Below are 15,040 nucleotides of genomic sequence, written 5' to 3' on the forward strand. Positions count from 1 at the left end.
GGTAATGCTTGTGAGGCAGAAGAAGACATAGAAATCATGCTTGACAGTATGGCTCTACCATTTCTGCTTGCTCACTAATCCAAGAATCAGACTTAAATAAAAGGATCATTTTTGTGTTTATTATGTATAATTAACTCCCTATCTTATCCTGTTAGTAATTCAACTTTAACATTTTATTTTAATCAATAATACCCAAATGCCTCTGCCCTATGATATAAGCCACAGTTCCTCATATTCTTTGTTAACTGAGAAAGGGTAGGCGTATTATACATTATAAATTAGCAAAGTCAGAGGGTGATGGCCACATGTCTAGCAAGTGTCATGACTTTTACGATTTCTAGATTTTCTATCTGGTGCTTTTATAGTTCTTCTTTTGGAAAACTTGTTTGTGCTGTAGTTGCCTGGATAGAAATCATCAGCCAGGTGTATAGAAGAAAGTTTGAGAGTCCAAACTTAGATTCAGTTAACTCTGGGTATCCTTAGTTCATATCAGTTGTTTAATGTTACATTAGTAATCTGTAGCCAAGCACACCTTTCTAGGTGAGCATGTTTGTTCATTTCTTTATTGCCCCCTAGTATGGCTGCACTAACAATCTTCAACCTGCCTTTGTGTGTGTGTGTGTATGTGTGTGTATACACAAATATATAAATACATATATTTGTATTTTTATATGTTTTATACATGTATTATAATACATATATGTATTTTATATATATGTTTTTTTAAACCTCTGAGTGACTGTATATAAAATAAATTCATGTTGCTTAAACTAAATGTAAGTAACCTAAAATTACTAAAGGAAAACTTGAATATGTTTTCTAAACCTCATCTTTCCCTTTGTTTGATTTTGTGTGCATGTGTATATTTTGTTTCTTTTTCTGTCCATAGTCAAAAACAGCTAAATCAGTACACCCAAAGTCAAAGGAGCATGATGAAGCTCACCGTTCTAAGAATGACAGGCCTGCACGGTAAGATGACACTTGAAAAGGGGAGATAAGAAGTTGAATTTTGGGTAAAGAGATGGCAGTTGCCCGAAAAGACTGTTTTTGGAGAAGATATCCAGAAATCTGCAGTTTGAGGTGCTATCAAATCTTTCAGGTTTATTCTCAACCTTTTAAAATTTCTAGTCTTAAATTGAGTAGCATAAGTCAAATAAGTGATATTTTACAGAAACTGGGGTGTATAGGTAAAGATGTTCTTTTTTTTTTTTAAGGACCAGTTCCAATCTATGCATTTGTTGAATATATACTCTCAGCTATGAAGAAATGAGATTGACCATTTTCCTAAATAAAATAAATTTTTATTGGATTTCTTCATCCACACTAGTGTATGCATGACATTTAAAGATACTGAAACTCATTCCTGTGTTGAATCTCCAAGTCTTAGGCAAATACTTGAGTCACTGCAGACTCTAAAGCCCTTTGGCTGTGGCATGTGTATTTCCTGACTCACTTCTCTCAAACAGTTCTGAGTCCTACTTAGAGGAGAGCTAAAGCTCTTTGAACCTCCAGTTACCAATATTTCAGTTGCTGAGGAAGCAACCTCTTGTTTTCTCTATTGTTTTTTGTTGTCTTTCAGCGAAGACAACATTTCAATTTGAATATGAAGACAAAAACATTAAGTATGAAAAGATGCTAGGGAGAGGAGAAGGGAGGGAAGAATGAGAAAAGGGCAATCAGTGGAAACTAAATTAGAGAAGCAAGATGTTCTGGTGGGCTATTGTACAGGAAGATGAATATAAATAACTAATGAACTGTACATTTTTAAAAGGTAGAAGAAAGTATATAATGAACACTTTCACCATAAAATAATGATAAATGAGAAGATGTGTTTAATCTGATTTAAACATTTTGCAATATATATGTGTATAAAAATGTCACATTACCCTGTTAAAATAAAAATTTTCTATTTTTTATTTATCAGTTAAAATATATTTAAATGAAGAAAGGCAAAAGTAACACTAAATCTAATACTTAATTCTGAATTAGTAACACTTTGAATTTTGGTCCTGCTTATTGATATTTATTGAAATTATAAATGTACATTTTATTGTGCTGAAAAATATATACAATGCTGCCACCTGTTACACATACTTAAGTAACTGGACTTGCTTCAAGTGAATATATTTAGTGACCTTAAAAATCCATCCTCTATTTTTAAACTCATGTGTTTTCAAAAGGTAAATACCCTTAACAAAATAACATTGTGTTTGTATTGCTCTGAGGATAATAGTAATATAATCTGTTTAATTATATAAAATCTGTTGCTTTTATAACTTTTGGTTAAGCACATGCCAAAAAATCTTTTAAACCACAGTTTAGATTTATATAGTTTAGTATATCCTCACAGTATCCAGGTAAAATAAAAGGCAGCTACAAGTAAATATGTCTGGATTATTATTATTATTACTATTATTATTTTAGTCAAATAAATGTAGAACAGTTTGAGTGATTTCATAGTCCTCAAATTCCTTGACCTCTTTAGAACACTAATAACTTTATAGTAGGTATGATAGAACAATCTTGAATGACTGTTTAAAAAACTTCTTAATGTTGAAATCAAGTTTCTGGAATATAAATAGATATTCTAAAAATATTTGGCTTATTGAAAGAGTAATCAAATGATCCTATATTACAAAATGAATCTGACATAATTTTCCTGTGTACATATATGAAAACATTACCGTGCATCCCACCATCATGTATCCACAAGAATGGGGTCCAAACTAGAAAAAGTATATTCCATGCTTGTATACATATATCAAAATGGATTCTACTGTCATGTATAACTGAACTAGAATCAAAAAATAAATTTTAAAATTGCCTATTAGTGAAAAGTGACTTATGACTGCAATAGAACTTAAATCTTTTTTTGACCTAAGAGGAAAACTGCCTTCAAGTATCATTTACTGAAAGATTATATATATGGCAAAACAAAAATAAGTAAGTTCTGTGAAACATTTATTTTCATAGTTAAACATTAAAATTTATACACCTTGGATGTTTATATATGTGTGTGTTTTACACAACTATGAATATATTCTTTCTGATTAGAGTCTAGGTTTTCCTCTATTTACATTTGGTCATGATATAAAAGCTTAATTAACTATCTATATGGATAGCAATGATTTTTGTTTTGATAAGCATGGAGCTTCCTAGGTCAAGATGTTTATTACTTCAATGTATTTGTTGATAGTAGAAATAGAAGAAAAGAAAAATTCTCACATAGTGCTTATAATATTCTTGGTTAAAATTCTAATTTATTTGTTTATTACAAGATGTTTTTCTCTGTAAGGAAATAAGAAAATTAGTCACTAGACTGAACTAATTCTAACTCTTTGTAATTGGAAAAAGTTAAGACTCAACTTCCAAATTGTTTTACCTACATACTGGAAATACTACTTGATATTTTACTTGCTTGTCTACCTTGAAAAGATCTAAAGATTTTATAAATCTCTTTTAGTTCCTAGTACATTCCTTTTTTTTTTTTTCCTGGACTAAGGATTGAACTCAGGGGCATCCCCAGCCCTATTTTGTATTATATTTAGAGACAGGGTCTCACAGAATTGCTTAAGACCTTACTAAGTTGCTGAGGCTGGCTTTGAACTCGAGGTCCTCCTATCTTAGCCTCCCCAGCTGCTGCATTACAGGCGTGTGTCACTGAGCCTGGCTCCTAGTACATGCTCATACATGTGAATTACATTTATCTCCATTTAGTCATTTATCAAATATTTATTGAATACCTGAGTAATTGCTCAGAATAGGGGTAAGCAGTAGTCCAAAAGAATGAATTGTTTCTTGCTGTCATGAAGCTTATTGTCTAAATAGTTATTTCAGTAACTATTATGATTATGTTAAGTTCTGTGGATAAAAAACATAGGGTGCATAAGAGCAGAAGGAGACACTAAACCCAGTTTGGGTGTCCAGGCAGGTTTCTTGAAGTGACTTCTGAAGTGAATTCTGAAGAACTTTTATCTGCGTCACCAAAAGATACAAGTCATTTTATGAGCACAGTAGGAAACAAGCAATCAAAATACAATGCAAACTACAGATATTGATAACATTTTTTCCAACTGTACTTATAAATACCCTTAACTTTGTAACAATCGTTTTTGTTACAACAAAAAATTTGGTAGGATCCCTGGAAGCAATAAGCTAACATTTCTTCTCTGTGTAAACAGAAACTAAACAGAACCACACAACAAGAGAACTGATGGCATTTTAGAGTGATTTGTTGATCCTTACTAGGAGAGTCTAGAGGATCTTTGGCATTATCTGCTCTGTTACAGGTTTATTATCTTTTTTTGTAATGAGTTATTATTCAGGCAATAATTAGGGAATTTCTTTTGTGAGTCCCACTTGACTTTTGTCTTTCTGGCTTTTTTAAATGCCAGGTAATACTAAAATAAAAGCACCATTTCTTTCATTTCTAATATTTCTAAGCAGTTTGTTCAGAGAAAAGAAAATGCCACATTTATTGTGCTTTATATTAATTATACATATGTAACACATGAATGAATATATAAAACATGCACATATTTTGAAAATACATTTTCACACATGCATACGTATGTATAGATATAGATCTCTTTCTTTGTGCAGACACAGCTGCTCTATTGGTAAAAACAAACACCTATGTACTTCTATAGTAGTTCAGAGCATTTGTTTAGAGTCCATTTGATTCAAGTCCTGGCTCTGTTATTGTTAACAACTGTGTGAAATTAGATCACTAACCTCATCCAACCTAATCTAAATCTAAAATATGTGCAGTCTAGCTACTTATGCAGACTTGTCCTAAAAATTTGTTGAGATAATCGTCTAGAACCCACAACACAGTCCTAACTGTACTTTCAAGTTTACGTCCATTGCTTACCTCTTCCAGATGCTGAATATCCAGGGAGAACATAAGTGATAGGGTAACGAATTTGAACATACTTGTGCTTATTTTTATATTACAGAACCTACTGTACCAAACTGATTATAACTTGACAAACCCCAGAATACTTGCACTTTATAATTATACAAAACATCCTACAACATAATTGTATATTTGATAATCCTTAACTGCATCAGGTTCCATGCTTTGATACAAAATTTGAGTATAATTTTGGGAAACAAAATAAAAAATAAAGAATGAGAGGTTTTTTTCACTATCTTCATCAATGCTAGTGTTTACAAAAATCTATATTAAATAATTAAAATAATAAAAAGTTTAGAGTAATAAGTTTGTAGTTTTTTAAATATTTTGTTTTCTTTGGCATAAGAATTTGCAAATGTATTACATAGAAAGTTGTAAATGTACTAAGATGTGCTTTGCCACCTAGTGGATAAAGGAACTTTGCTCATGAAATTTTATGTTTATCGAAGTTTCCTCTCTCCCTCCATCCCTCCCTCCTTCCCTTCTTAACCTGCTTCTGACCTTTCCTCTCTCCTTTCTGTATTTAACTTTATTACTTTTTAATAGTCTTTTTTTTTTATCATTTACTCTTTCTTGGTAAAACCTACATTTATGAATAGCAACAGTTATAGCTCTCTTATCTGTTTTTCCAGAACAGTGCCCCACAAATATTAGGTGAGGTGTTGAGGAAATATTTGTTTCAATTGCATTATATACATCAAAACAAAACAAAACAAAAAGTAGTGTTGAATAAGGCCATGCAACTATCCAGGAATTAAAGTGAGATTTCTAAAGCAATTTGGCTTTTCATTTCTATAGAAAATGTTTTTTGCCATGTAATCCAATGAGATGTAGAAGTTTAGTAACCGTTACTTTGATATCTCTTTAAATTCTGGCTTCCCTCAGACCACCACCACCTACCAACACAGAGGCTGAGGATCTGGATTATACTCATTTTACAAACCAGCATAATTCTACACGTCATTTCTCAAAATCAGAGTCCTCTCATAAAGGTAAGAGAAGTATATATGGTCAAGTACAACACACACACACACATACACAAAATACAAAAAAATTTAAAAAGCACCTTAAATTGAATGCAAATGTTTCTGTGTATTTGCATTTTCCTCCAGACAAAGCTTATACTTTGAGTAGATTCCTAAAGGTTATCATGACCCCCATTAAGATCTGTCAGACTGCTTTCTTTGTATAGGTAGAGCATTTGTAATTTCCGAACTCAAAATCTGAAACTTTTTCAGTGTTGATATAGTGAATTTTTGGAGCATTTCAGATTTCATATTTTCAGACTAGAGATGCTTGGCTAATAAAGTCTATACAGGTATTTCAAATCTGAAAACCTCTGAAATCTGAAAATTTGGTCCCAAGCACTTTTGATAATGGATACTCAACCTGTATTGATTCTTATTATCCATCTGCTCGTGACTGTATTAATTACGTTTAAAAAATGCACACATGTGTACCATATAAAATTTTGTGCAAAAAAAAAAAGGTGGGGTAAAGAAAGGAAAAAAAATAAGAACAGATGTTCTTATTAAATTGCACTAAACCATTAAAATAGTTGTATTTAATAGTTGGTTGTTTTGTATCTTCTAGGGATATGCATTCACTTATATAAATGTTTTAGAAAAATTTTAGAGTCTGTAAAATCAGATAATAAAAAGGTAGTTTGTTATATTAAGTTCTTCATCTGTAAAATAGAGGCAATCTAAATATTTGATTTAGAGTTGTCAAAATCATATAAAATAAAATACATGCAAGAAGTTTGCAGATTCGGTAGGCTTTTTAAACATTAAGTCTTAATTGACAGAATTAATTTGTCATTACAATTTTTGAAGATTTCTTAGGTGATATTTTTGTTATCCTTTTCCAAAGCTAATTGTAATCTTCCCTCATTTCTTTAAATTACTGTTTCTACTGTCATTAAAGAAAAGTACCTTTTCACAGATGACATTTTTTTACTAATTAAATCAGAATGTCTTGGTAATGAGTGCTAGACATTTGCATTTTTAAAAGCTTCCTTTCCCCCATTCTGACATTCAGCCAATGTTGAAAGTAAGACGAAAGACATTTAAAAGATGGAACATTGGGCATCACAAATGTCTTTATCAAAACGACAGCCTCATCACAATTTTCATCAATTGGTGGCATCTTTATCATCCTTCATTTAACTGAAAGTTGCTCATATTTCTCTTTTTCAAATCATACACGCATCACTTTTGGGGGGATGCCTTAATTGTCCTTGATATATATTTTGTGCCTAATATTAAAATAACACAATAACTGTATAGGAATATTTTATAATCAAGAACAAAGCAAACAGGACCTTCTTGAAATAAAGATAAATTATCTTGTTTGGGCAGGGAGAAAATATGAGTTTCAGAGATTTTTCCTTAATTTTGTTTCCTTTCTTTTTTCCTCCCCAGGTTTCCATTATAAGCAGTAAAAAAAAAAAAAAAAAAAACATTGGTATATGCCTTGAAAATGGACTCATGGTAGCAAATGTTACTGGATGATACAGAATGCATACACTTATTGTTTTCCGCTGTTTGCATTCCTGGGATATTTTTTTCTCAAGTGTTTTTCTGACTATAGATGATTAATTCATTTGAAATGTTTTGGTTATTCTTAATACTTGGGCAGTATAAGAAAATGTAGCTTCTGACTATTGGCCACCTCTCTGCTGCATATACTTCCTGGGATATAATATTTAAGAGATTCGTAAGATGCCATTTCCTTAGGTATGGAGTGTTGCTTATCTAGGGACAAGGCTTTAGTTAGCAATTAGAATTATATGGAGATAAATGATCAGAGTGAAAAATAACAATTGGATGCAATTCAGAATAAAAGTATAAGAATAGCTTTTTGGTGCATTAGTGTGTGATGTTTTGAAGGACAGGACCTTTCCTTTTTATTCCTTCTGGAAAAGAAAAAAGTCATAATCACGAAGTATTGAAAGAGAGACATCTGGAGAAGTTGAAATATGTTAGTCTGAATACATAGAAATAGACTATAGAGGTTTTTTATACCCTTTTAAGCCCTCTTGGGAAAACTGACCTAGACTCCATTTTCTAACCCTTACTGTGTGGATGTTTCCTCAGTAACAAGACTTTCTGAAGTCCCTGGGCAGTGAACCCTTTGTTGGCAAAAACTTAATTCTCTGAAATCTTAACTGGGGTTATGTAGTTAGCTGAAATTGAAAACCTTTATATCCCATCCTTCTTTTACATTTACTTGTAGAGTCAAGGGAAATAAAATTGGAAGTTGATTGCATAAGTATTGATGCCATTAATATCTCTGGTTGTAGATTGAAGGTTTTCTCTTGTTTAAAAGACATAGCAATATTTGTTGGCATTGTCTCATTCATGTTTTGTGCACCTGTCAGTAATTAAGTTAATTCAACATGAAGTTGAATTTGATAGTGTTTTTTATTTAAACCAAGAATTTGATTCTATATATTTGTAAATGGGCATTAATAGGCCTTGTATTTCTTTGTAGAAGACCTTTATAGGCCCCTCTTTACCAGTCACTGTCTTTGTCTAGCAGCTGACTCATGGAAATGTTTATTTGCCCATAATACTTAGTTAACATAAATGGCAATCAAGCTGTATATTTATATATAGTACATTTTTTCAGCTTGACTTGCTCTTCTTTTTTATTGTATGTGATCTGACAGTTTTTCATTTCAGTAGTGTTTCTTTAGGAAAGAAATATATTGGTGGCTAGAGAAAGTTGTTAATCACCCCCTTACTGGGAACTACCTTAAGTTTGCCTTGTCTCTCCAGAAGGTCTTTAATGTTGGACAGTATTCAGAAAGCTATTTAGAGCAGATTCTCAATACATTTGAATATCTCAGTTTGAGAAAAATCATTACTTTTATAAAGTTTTATATTATAGGAACTTGAGTGTAATGTACCTGAAAGTTAAGTTTGGGGCAGATGGTAACCTGGAAAGATGAAAAAGAAAAAGAAAGAAACCTTAAGGGATATAGTCATTTTAGAAAAAGGGAGGAAAGTGAAGGTAACAAAATTTGAATATGGTGAAGTGAAGTGAATATAGAAAAATCTACATGTAGAAAAGGGGAGAGAAAATGGAAGTCTAGCCTTCAGTCAAATTTCATAGTGGTTTCAATATCCAAATCAACCTTGTTGACTTAAAGTAATGCTATATTTTTCTTTATCTGCCCTGTGGTTTTGCTTCATGTTTAAAAAATATATATTTTAATGGTAACTTTAAAGAAAAACAATTGTATTTTTATTTGATGTTAACTTAGGCAAATGGGCAACATCATTTGCCATATTTTAATTTTATAAATGTTTATTTTTCTATCTCATACAACGATCAATTTTGCTTTAAAAATTCTACATTTCTTTTGTTTCTCATGTATGTCATTCATTCATATTTATTATTGTAAAATGTTAATTGAACATGCTTTAGTCAAAAAAATGTCAGGCCATTTAACACTTAACCAGAATGCTGTTGTTTTAGCTATCTTAGTAGGCAAAGGTGATATAGCCCTTGTGACAGCCAATTCATTAGTATTGAAAATTTGTTACTTTGTTTTTTAGGTTTTTTAAAGATTAGTCTTTTAAATATTTTATCTTTATTTTATTTTTTGTAAAGCAAACACTTTTTTAAGAGCTTCACTAATTATTTACCAGTAAATAAGGAGATAGAATTCTAATTCTCCAATTATATCCTCAATATTTCTCATTCAAATAATGTAATGATTATCTTTGAGATGATAGAAGCAACTGACAACTGTGTGTTAATGAACTGCCAGATACTCCTCACTGTGTTCTCTGCTTTTTATGTTATTTTTCTATAAATGTGTAAACTTTTTACATTTTTCTTTCTTTTCCTGCCACAGAACACATGCAAATTAATTTTTAGACCCACAGTGTATTATGTTTTACTGTGATATGAATGAATACTTCTGGTCTTGGGAAAATCTTTGTTTCTAATTTCTGTTCTCTGGAAGCCAGGTTCCATTAACACCATTATTGCTGAATGAGCACAATATTTTATGGAGCCTTATCTTACATTCTCTTTCCCCACCTAACTTTTTATAAATCATTGCCTGGAAGAGAGGTTAGATAAGGGTCAGATTAAATGTTCTGACTTGGGAAAAAAAATTGATTCCAGTGTTCAAGCCACTGTTAGACATAATTATTTTGTTGGGAGGCTGGATAATTGTTTCACTGCTGTAAAAGAACATTAAAATTTTTAGAAAGTCACTTTACATACCACTGAAGTACTGTTTCTTAAGTAACTTTACAATACCTAGCAGCATTACTGATTGAACTGCAACCTCACCCCAAAAAAGTATATATTTCTTGATCATAGAAAAACATCTAAATTAGAAAAAAAAAAGATATGTGTAAATACTTCCAGGATTAAAACCTTTTCAGAATGGTATTGGCCATTTGGATCTAGGTCAACATATTCCAAAATTCATGACCTTGGGCCTTGTGTTCCATTGAACTACTATAGAAAATTCTGAACTCAACCCATTTTCCTCTTCTTTGATGTGGATGGAGAAGGAACTAGGTAATGAATAGATTAATTGCTGACAGTTCTCCATCCCTTCCTCTCAGAATGTGTCAGTATAAAAATAATTATCTTTGAACTGATAATTATTTTTCTTTAATATAGTCAGATCTTTTCTAAACTTGTGCCAAATTGGGAATACCTACTATTATATGGTGCATTCAGTTTACCACATAAGTGGTTAACATTTTAGAGCCTTGATTTTTGTTTAATTTTTTGCCTTTAATATAATAGTCACTCTGGGAAATATCAAAAAGATTGATTATTCAGTGATGACTGTCTTAAAAGATACTGTGATTATTGGTTAAGATGTGGAGACTCCTTTATTAGCTTATAAACAGCTAGAATGACTGAGAACAGAACAGAGCTTGAAGTCAAAGGCTTTTTCCCTTTTGGGGAGGATAGAATTTGATTAACATTGAAAGGGTACACTGTTCACATAGATTTCACTGTATATAGTTTGCCATATTCTGATAGCATAGGATTTTGGGAAATAATCATAAAATCTTTCATAAAAATGAAAAGATTTTTAAAGTACATACTGTATCCATTACTTACTGCTCGTAGTCAGAGAAGTGATTCTAAAACAGTCCCATTTTCTCTCATATCTATCGGTGCCTGTAAGTCTTAAAGCCATATCTGTTTTTCTTACTGTTGATAGAGTACATTTTCCTTCTTAGCCCAAGGTAGGTAATATGGGCTGAGAGAAGTAAACTATAGACTATCCTGTTAATGCTGCATGGCATATAATGTCATCCAAATTCTTGGTGGAAAAATCTTTTTTTATCCACGGTGACATGTAAGACTATTAAAAGGATGAACCCAGAGGCCATTGTTATTCTTGGCATATATAACAAGTGTCATCAGAAATGGCTAAAATTTATTCTAGAAAAGTCAAAAAGTTACGAGTAGATTGGGAAAATGTTAATACTACAGAGTCACTTTTCTGATGTATCCTGCACTTCATGCCAGCAATGTCTATGAGCAGTGGTATTGCCTTAAATTAGTTTGACTCTTACTGAGCTCAGTGTACTTCCGTATGTGATTGGTGGCCAACTGTTCGTTGAGATATAAAATTCACAGGTGATCTCCAAGCATCTTTATATTAGAACTCTGAACCTCCCTTCCCACTGTGCTGGTAGCTGACATGTGACACTGAATTTAGTCCACTGAAATAGCAGACATGACTAAAAACATAGAAGGGGAGAGATTTCTTGACCAGATCCTTCAAACCTGTTGATCACTTTCTGAATAATTGAGAGTTTACTGTCATTCTGTTTTTTGGTGACTGTGTAGAAGATATTTCCAAAAGTTCTATTGTGCAGTGAAGACCTTCAGGTTGTTTGTAAGAATTTTACCATTACTTTTGTGTACTGAAATGCTTACCATTAACATCAACCCCCCCCCCAAAAAAAAAAAAAAAAAAGAGAGAGAGAGAGAAAAAAAACAGTAGATATTTACTAGAAATGGGAGATTTTCTGATCTGAAGAAAATTAACCAGAACTTTTGCTATGATAGGAAAGACAATAAAGTGATTTTTACAGGTTCTGCTTGATGCCATAAACTAACACAATCATGAAAATAGTCATGTTAACTTATGGAACTATCTGGCCCTAAAAGCCATTCTCTTTTCCATATGAATACTGCCTACTAACATGTTCCTGATAGGATTAATATGCTTTTGTGTATTCTCAGCAAACTAGAAAATAATTTTTCTCTTTTTGAGCAACTTTTCATAGCATAGGGAACCAGCACTGATTTCAGCATTCAGTTCAAAGCAGGATTAATTGTGCAACTTAGTGCCCATTATTCCTTGCTGAGGTTTAAATATAAAGAATAAAAGAACTGAAAGACAGGGTTTGAGTAACATTTTCTTCAGAAAAGAGCAGGCAAGGACTGAGAACAGTGAATAGAAGATAGTTGAGAGAATATGCTATGATACTTGTTGTACTTAGGCCCCATTTCTGTTGCACTGAATTTCAGACCATAATTGCTAAAATAGTTTCTAGCTCTTAAATTTGGTTAGAGGGTTTTTGGTATCAGAGGTTTTGTACTTCTGATTGAATTAGTTTCTGAAATTCCCATAGGCTATAACTAGCCTTTGCAGTAAACTGAAAACCAAATGCCCTTTCTCAGAAATAGCTGTGTTTCTCACCTGCCTCATCCAGGCAACCAATATTCATTTCATGAAACACTGTAAATAATGAAAAGGTATGGTGGGTAAATAACATATAAAAATGATATCCCAAAATGAGAATTCTCTGTATTATGGGGTTTTTCCTAAAAAGAATCCATCCCAGCACTATATATATTTTGAAAAGGTGCTGAACTAAAAAGTACAAGAGTTTGCTCATATACATCAGGTTGCTCAGGAAATTTGAGGTGATGCTGTTATTTGTCTTATAATTTGGAAAAGTTATCTCTTGAGAGAGACTACAAAGTGCCAGGCACTTCAGATTTTTTGATAAGAGCCCTTTTGATATTCAGAGTGTGGGTATGTTTATGAAACAAATGAGATGTTATCTCAAGTGCTCATCAGCCAAAACCAAGGCAAAAGCAGCTTTGAAATAGCTGTTTCACAAAGCTGAACAGAGTCTTGGTAAAATGCAGTTGCCTGTCCAATGACAGAAGAGAAAGACCACCTCAAACCACACAGTGTACCTGTGAGGGACACTTTGTGGATGCCTTAAAGGTGACCTGTGGTGGGTACTGGTGGTTATGTATGTGCCCATCTGAACTAGACTGATGGAAACAGTCTATTTCAATTCACCTTCATACAGCACAAATTGTTCCTGCTCATAACCTCACCGAGGAAGATGAGAAACATGGTGCTGGTTCCTTTCCTGTGTCTTGGAAGGTTGAGGTGGTCGACATCGTCAAGGCACTCTCCAGTGTTCAGGCCTTCCTGGGATGCCACTTGTACATCTACATTACTTCATCTATGCAAGTTTGTGTTCTCATGATTTGTATTTTACACCTTATGTCCCATTTGTTTCATCAAACATCAGGTTTAACATTGATGTTTTGAATAATTTTTAAACCAAAGTATTGTATAAATATATGTGTACTTTGTTTTCCTGGAGGGTTTGACTGAGGTAAACACCAATCTTGTCCTTCTCTTAATAAAATCATCCATTTGTTAAGTCAGTGATCGCTGTCTTGTGTTTTCTTTATTGCATTCAAGGACTAGACGCTATGGAATTTGTTATTTTCTTCTTTACAAAATAATCGTAATATGTTTTTAATGCTAATAAATTTTCTCTTATTCCACTTCCTTCTACCCTGTGAATATATGTAACATTGTAATGATGCATAGTGCAATGAAATTCACAACAAATACTCCCAAGTATCAGTCAGAAAACAACTTTGTTTTGTGTGGTGATTTATGTATTAGGTAGGAAAAGAAAAAAAAAAGCAAACCCAGGTAAGTGGAGTTTCACATAATAATCCTAGTCAGAGTCTCCATGAGTACAACCCTTCTGCACTCTGATGCTCCTCCTCTCTGCATTCTGATGCTTTGTTGACACTCAGTGGACTTTGAGAAAATGAACATAACAGCTTCTACTTATGTAATAGTTTGCTTTATTAAGGCTATTCCTTTATCTTATTTATTCAGATAGGATAGATATGAAGGAAGAAACTGATGCTGCAGAAATTTGGCAGGTCTCTTTTAGATGCTATTTTCACTTATTATAACTTGACTAAGTTAGTTGCCTGGAGCATATCCTCTTGGCTTTAGTTTCTTTCACAAATAAGATAGGGAACATAAATGATCTCTGTAGACACTAACAGATCCTAAGGAGCATCAGTGATGTGCATTTTTTATATAGTTGAAGAACATTGACTTGAAATTTTGCTCTCTAAAACAATTACTAGATGAAGTTGCCAATGAAAGGGCAACTTGAAACCAATTAAAAAGTAGGTTAAGTGGTAGGAAGTGCTTGAGTTGATAAGCTAGTTTTATGGAATATGACTGAGTTTGAGTGTCGGCTATCACCATGTATGGAGAGGTGGGGTACCGGAAAGCCCACCTTTAAACAAAAGCTGCCAGAACATCATCCACTTCCCACACCTGAGAAATTTTAAAGAAGGTCCTGTACTACTGAAAATCCTGTGGGTTGGTATTTCAAAATAATTTCCCCTCCATTTTAAGAGGCAGAAAATTAACTTATTCTACTCCCGCCACCCCCCTCAACCCTGCTCAACACTCCACCCCATTGTATCTGGGTATCATGCTTTAAGGAGCAAACACAAAGTAGAGTACAAAACGAAAAAAAAAAAAAAAAATCAGTGTATTATGGAAAAGAAGGATATCTGGTCCTAGTCCATGTTTTGCCATGAACATGCTTTAAGACTCAGGATATTTATCCTGTCTCCCATTCCTCTGTACTTACATAAGCACTCCTTCAGGTACATCATTCTAGGATTCCTGTTGTAAAGAGATGCTGGTTTTCTTTAAGAGGTTACCAGGAAGAGAGCAGCTTCCTGCTGCTTTCCCCCTCTGGAGGCTGGAGAGTTGCAGATACTGCCTAGGCATTCCCCTGGAAGACTTCATTCCTGGTCTTGTGTTCTTGA

At 32.9% G+C, this 15,040-nt stretch overlaps 1 protein-coding gene across 2 annotated transcripts in view; it reads left to right on the forward strand.

Moving 5' to 3' along the window:
• Ccdc50 (coiled-coil domain containing 50) overlaps positions 1-13,612 on the forward strand; it is a 65,030-nt gene extending 51,418 nt beyond the window's left edge. For both annotated transcript variants that reach the window (XM_047563646.1, XM_047563647.1), the window contains 3 exons: positions 890-969; positions 5,804-5,910; positions 7,342-13,612. In XM_047563646.1, the coding sequence (XP_047419602.1) occupies positions 890-969; positions 5,804-5,910; positions 7,342-7,361 (207 nt within the window). In that variant the 3' untranslated portion in view covers positions 7,362-13,612. The remainder of the gene's footprint in view (positions 1-889; positions 970-5,803; positions 5,911-7,341) is intronic.
• Positions 13,613-15,040: the final 1,428 nt, after the last annotated feature.

This window comes from Sciurus carolinensis, chromosome 9, assembly GCF_902686445.1.
Source record: "Sciurus carolinensis chromosome 9, mSciCar1.2, whole genome shotgun sequence".
In the NCBI taxonomy this organism is placed as follows: Eukaryota; Metazoa; Chordata; class Mammalia; order Rodentia; family Sciuridae; genus Sciurus; species Sciurus carolinensis.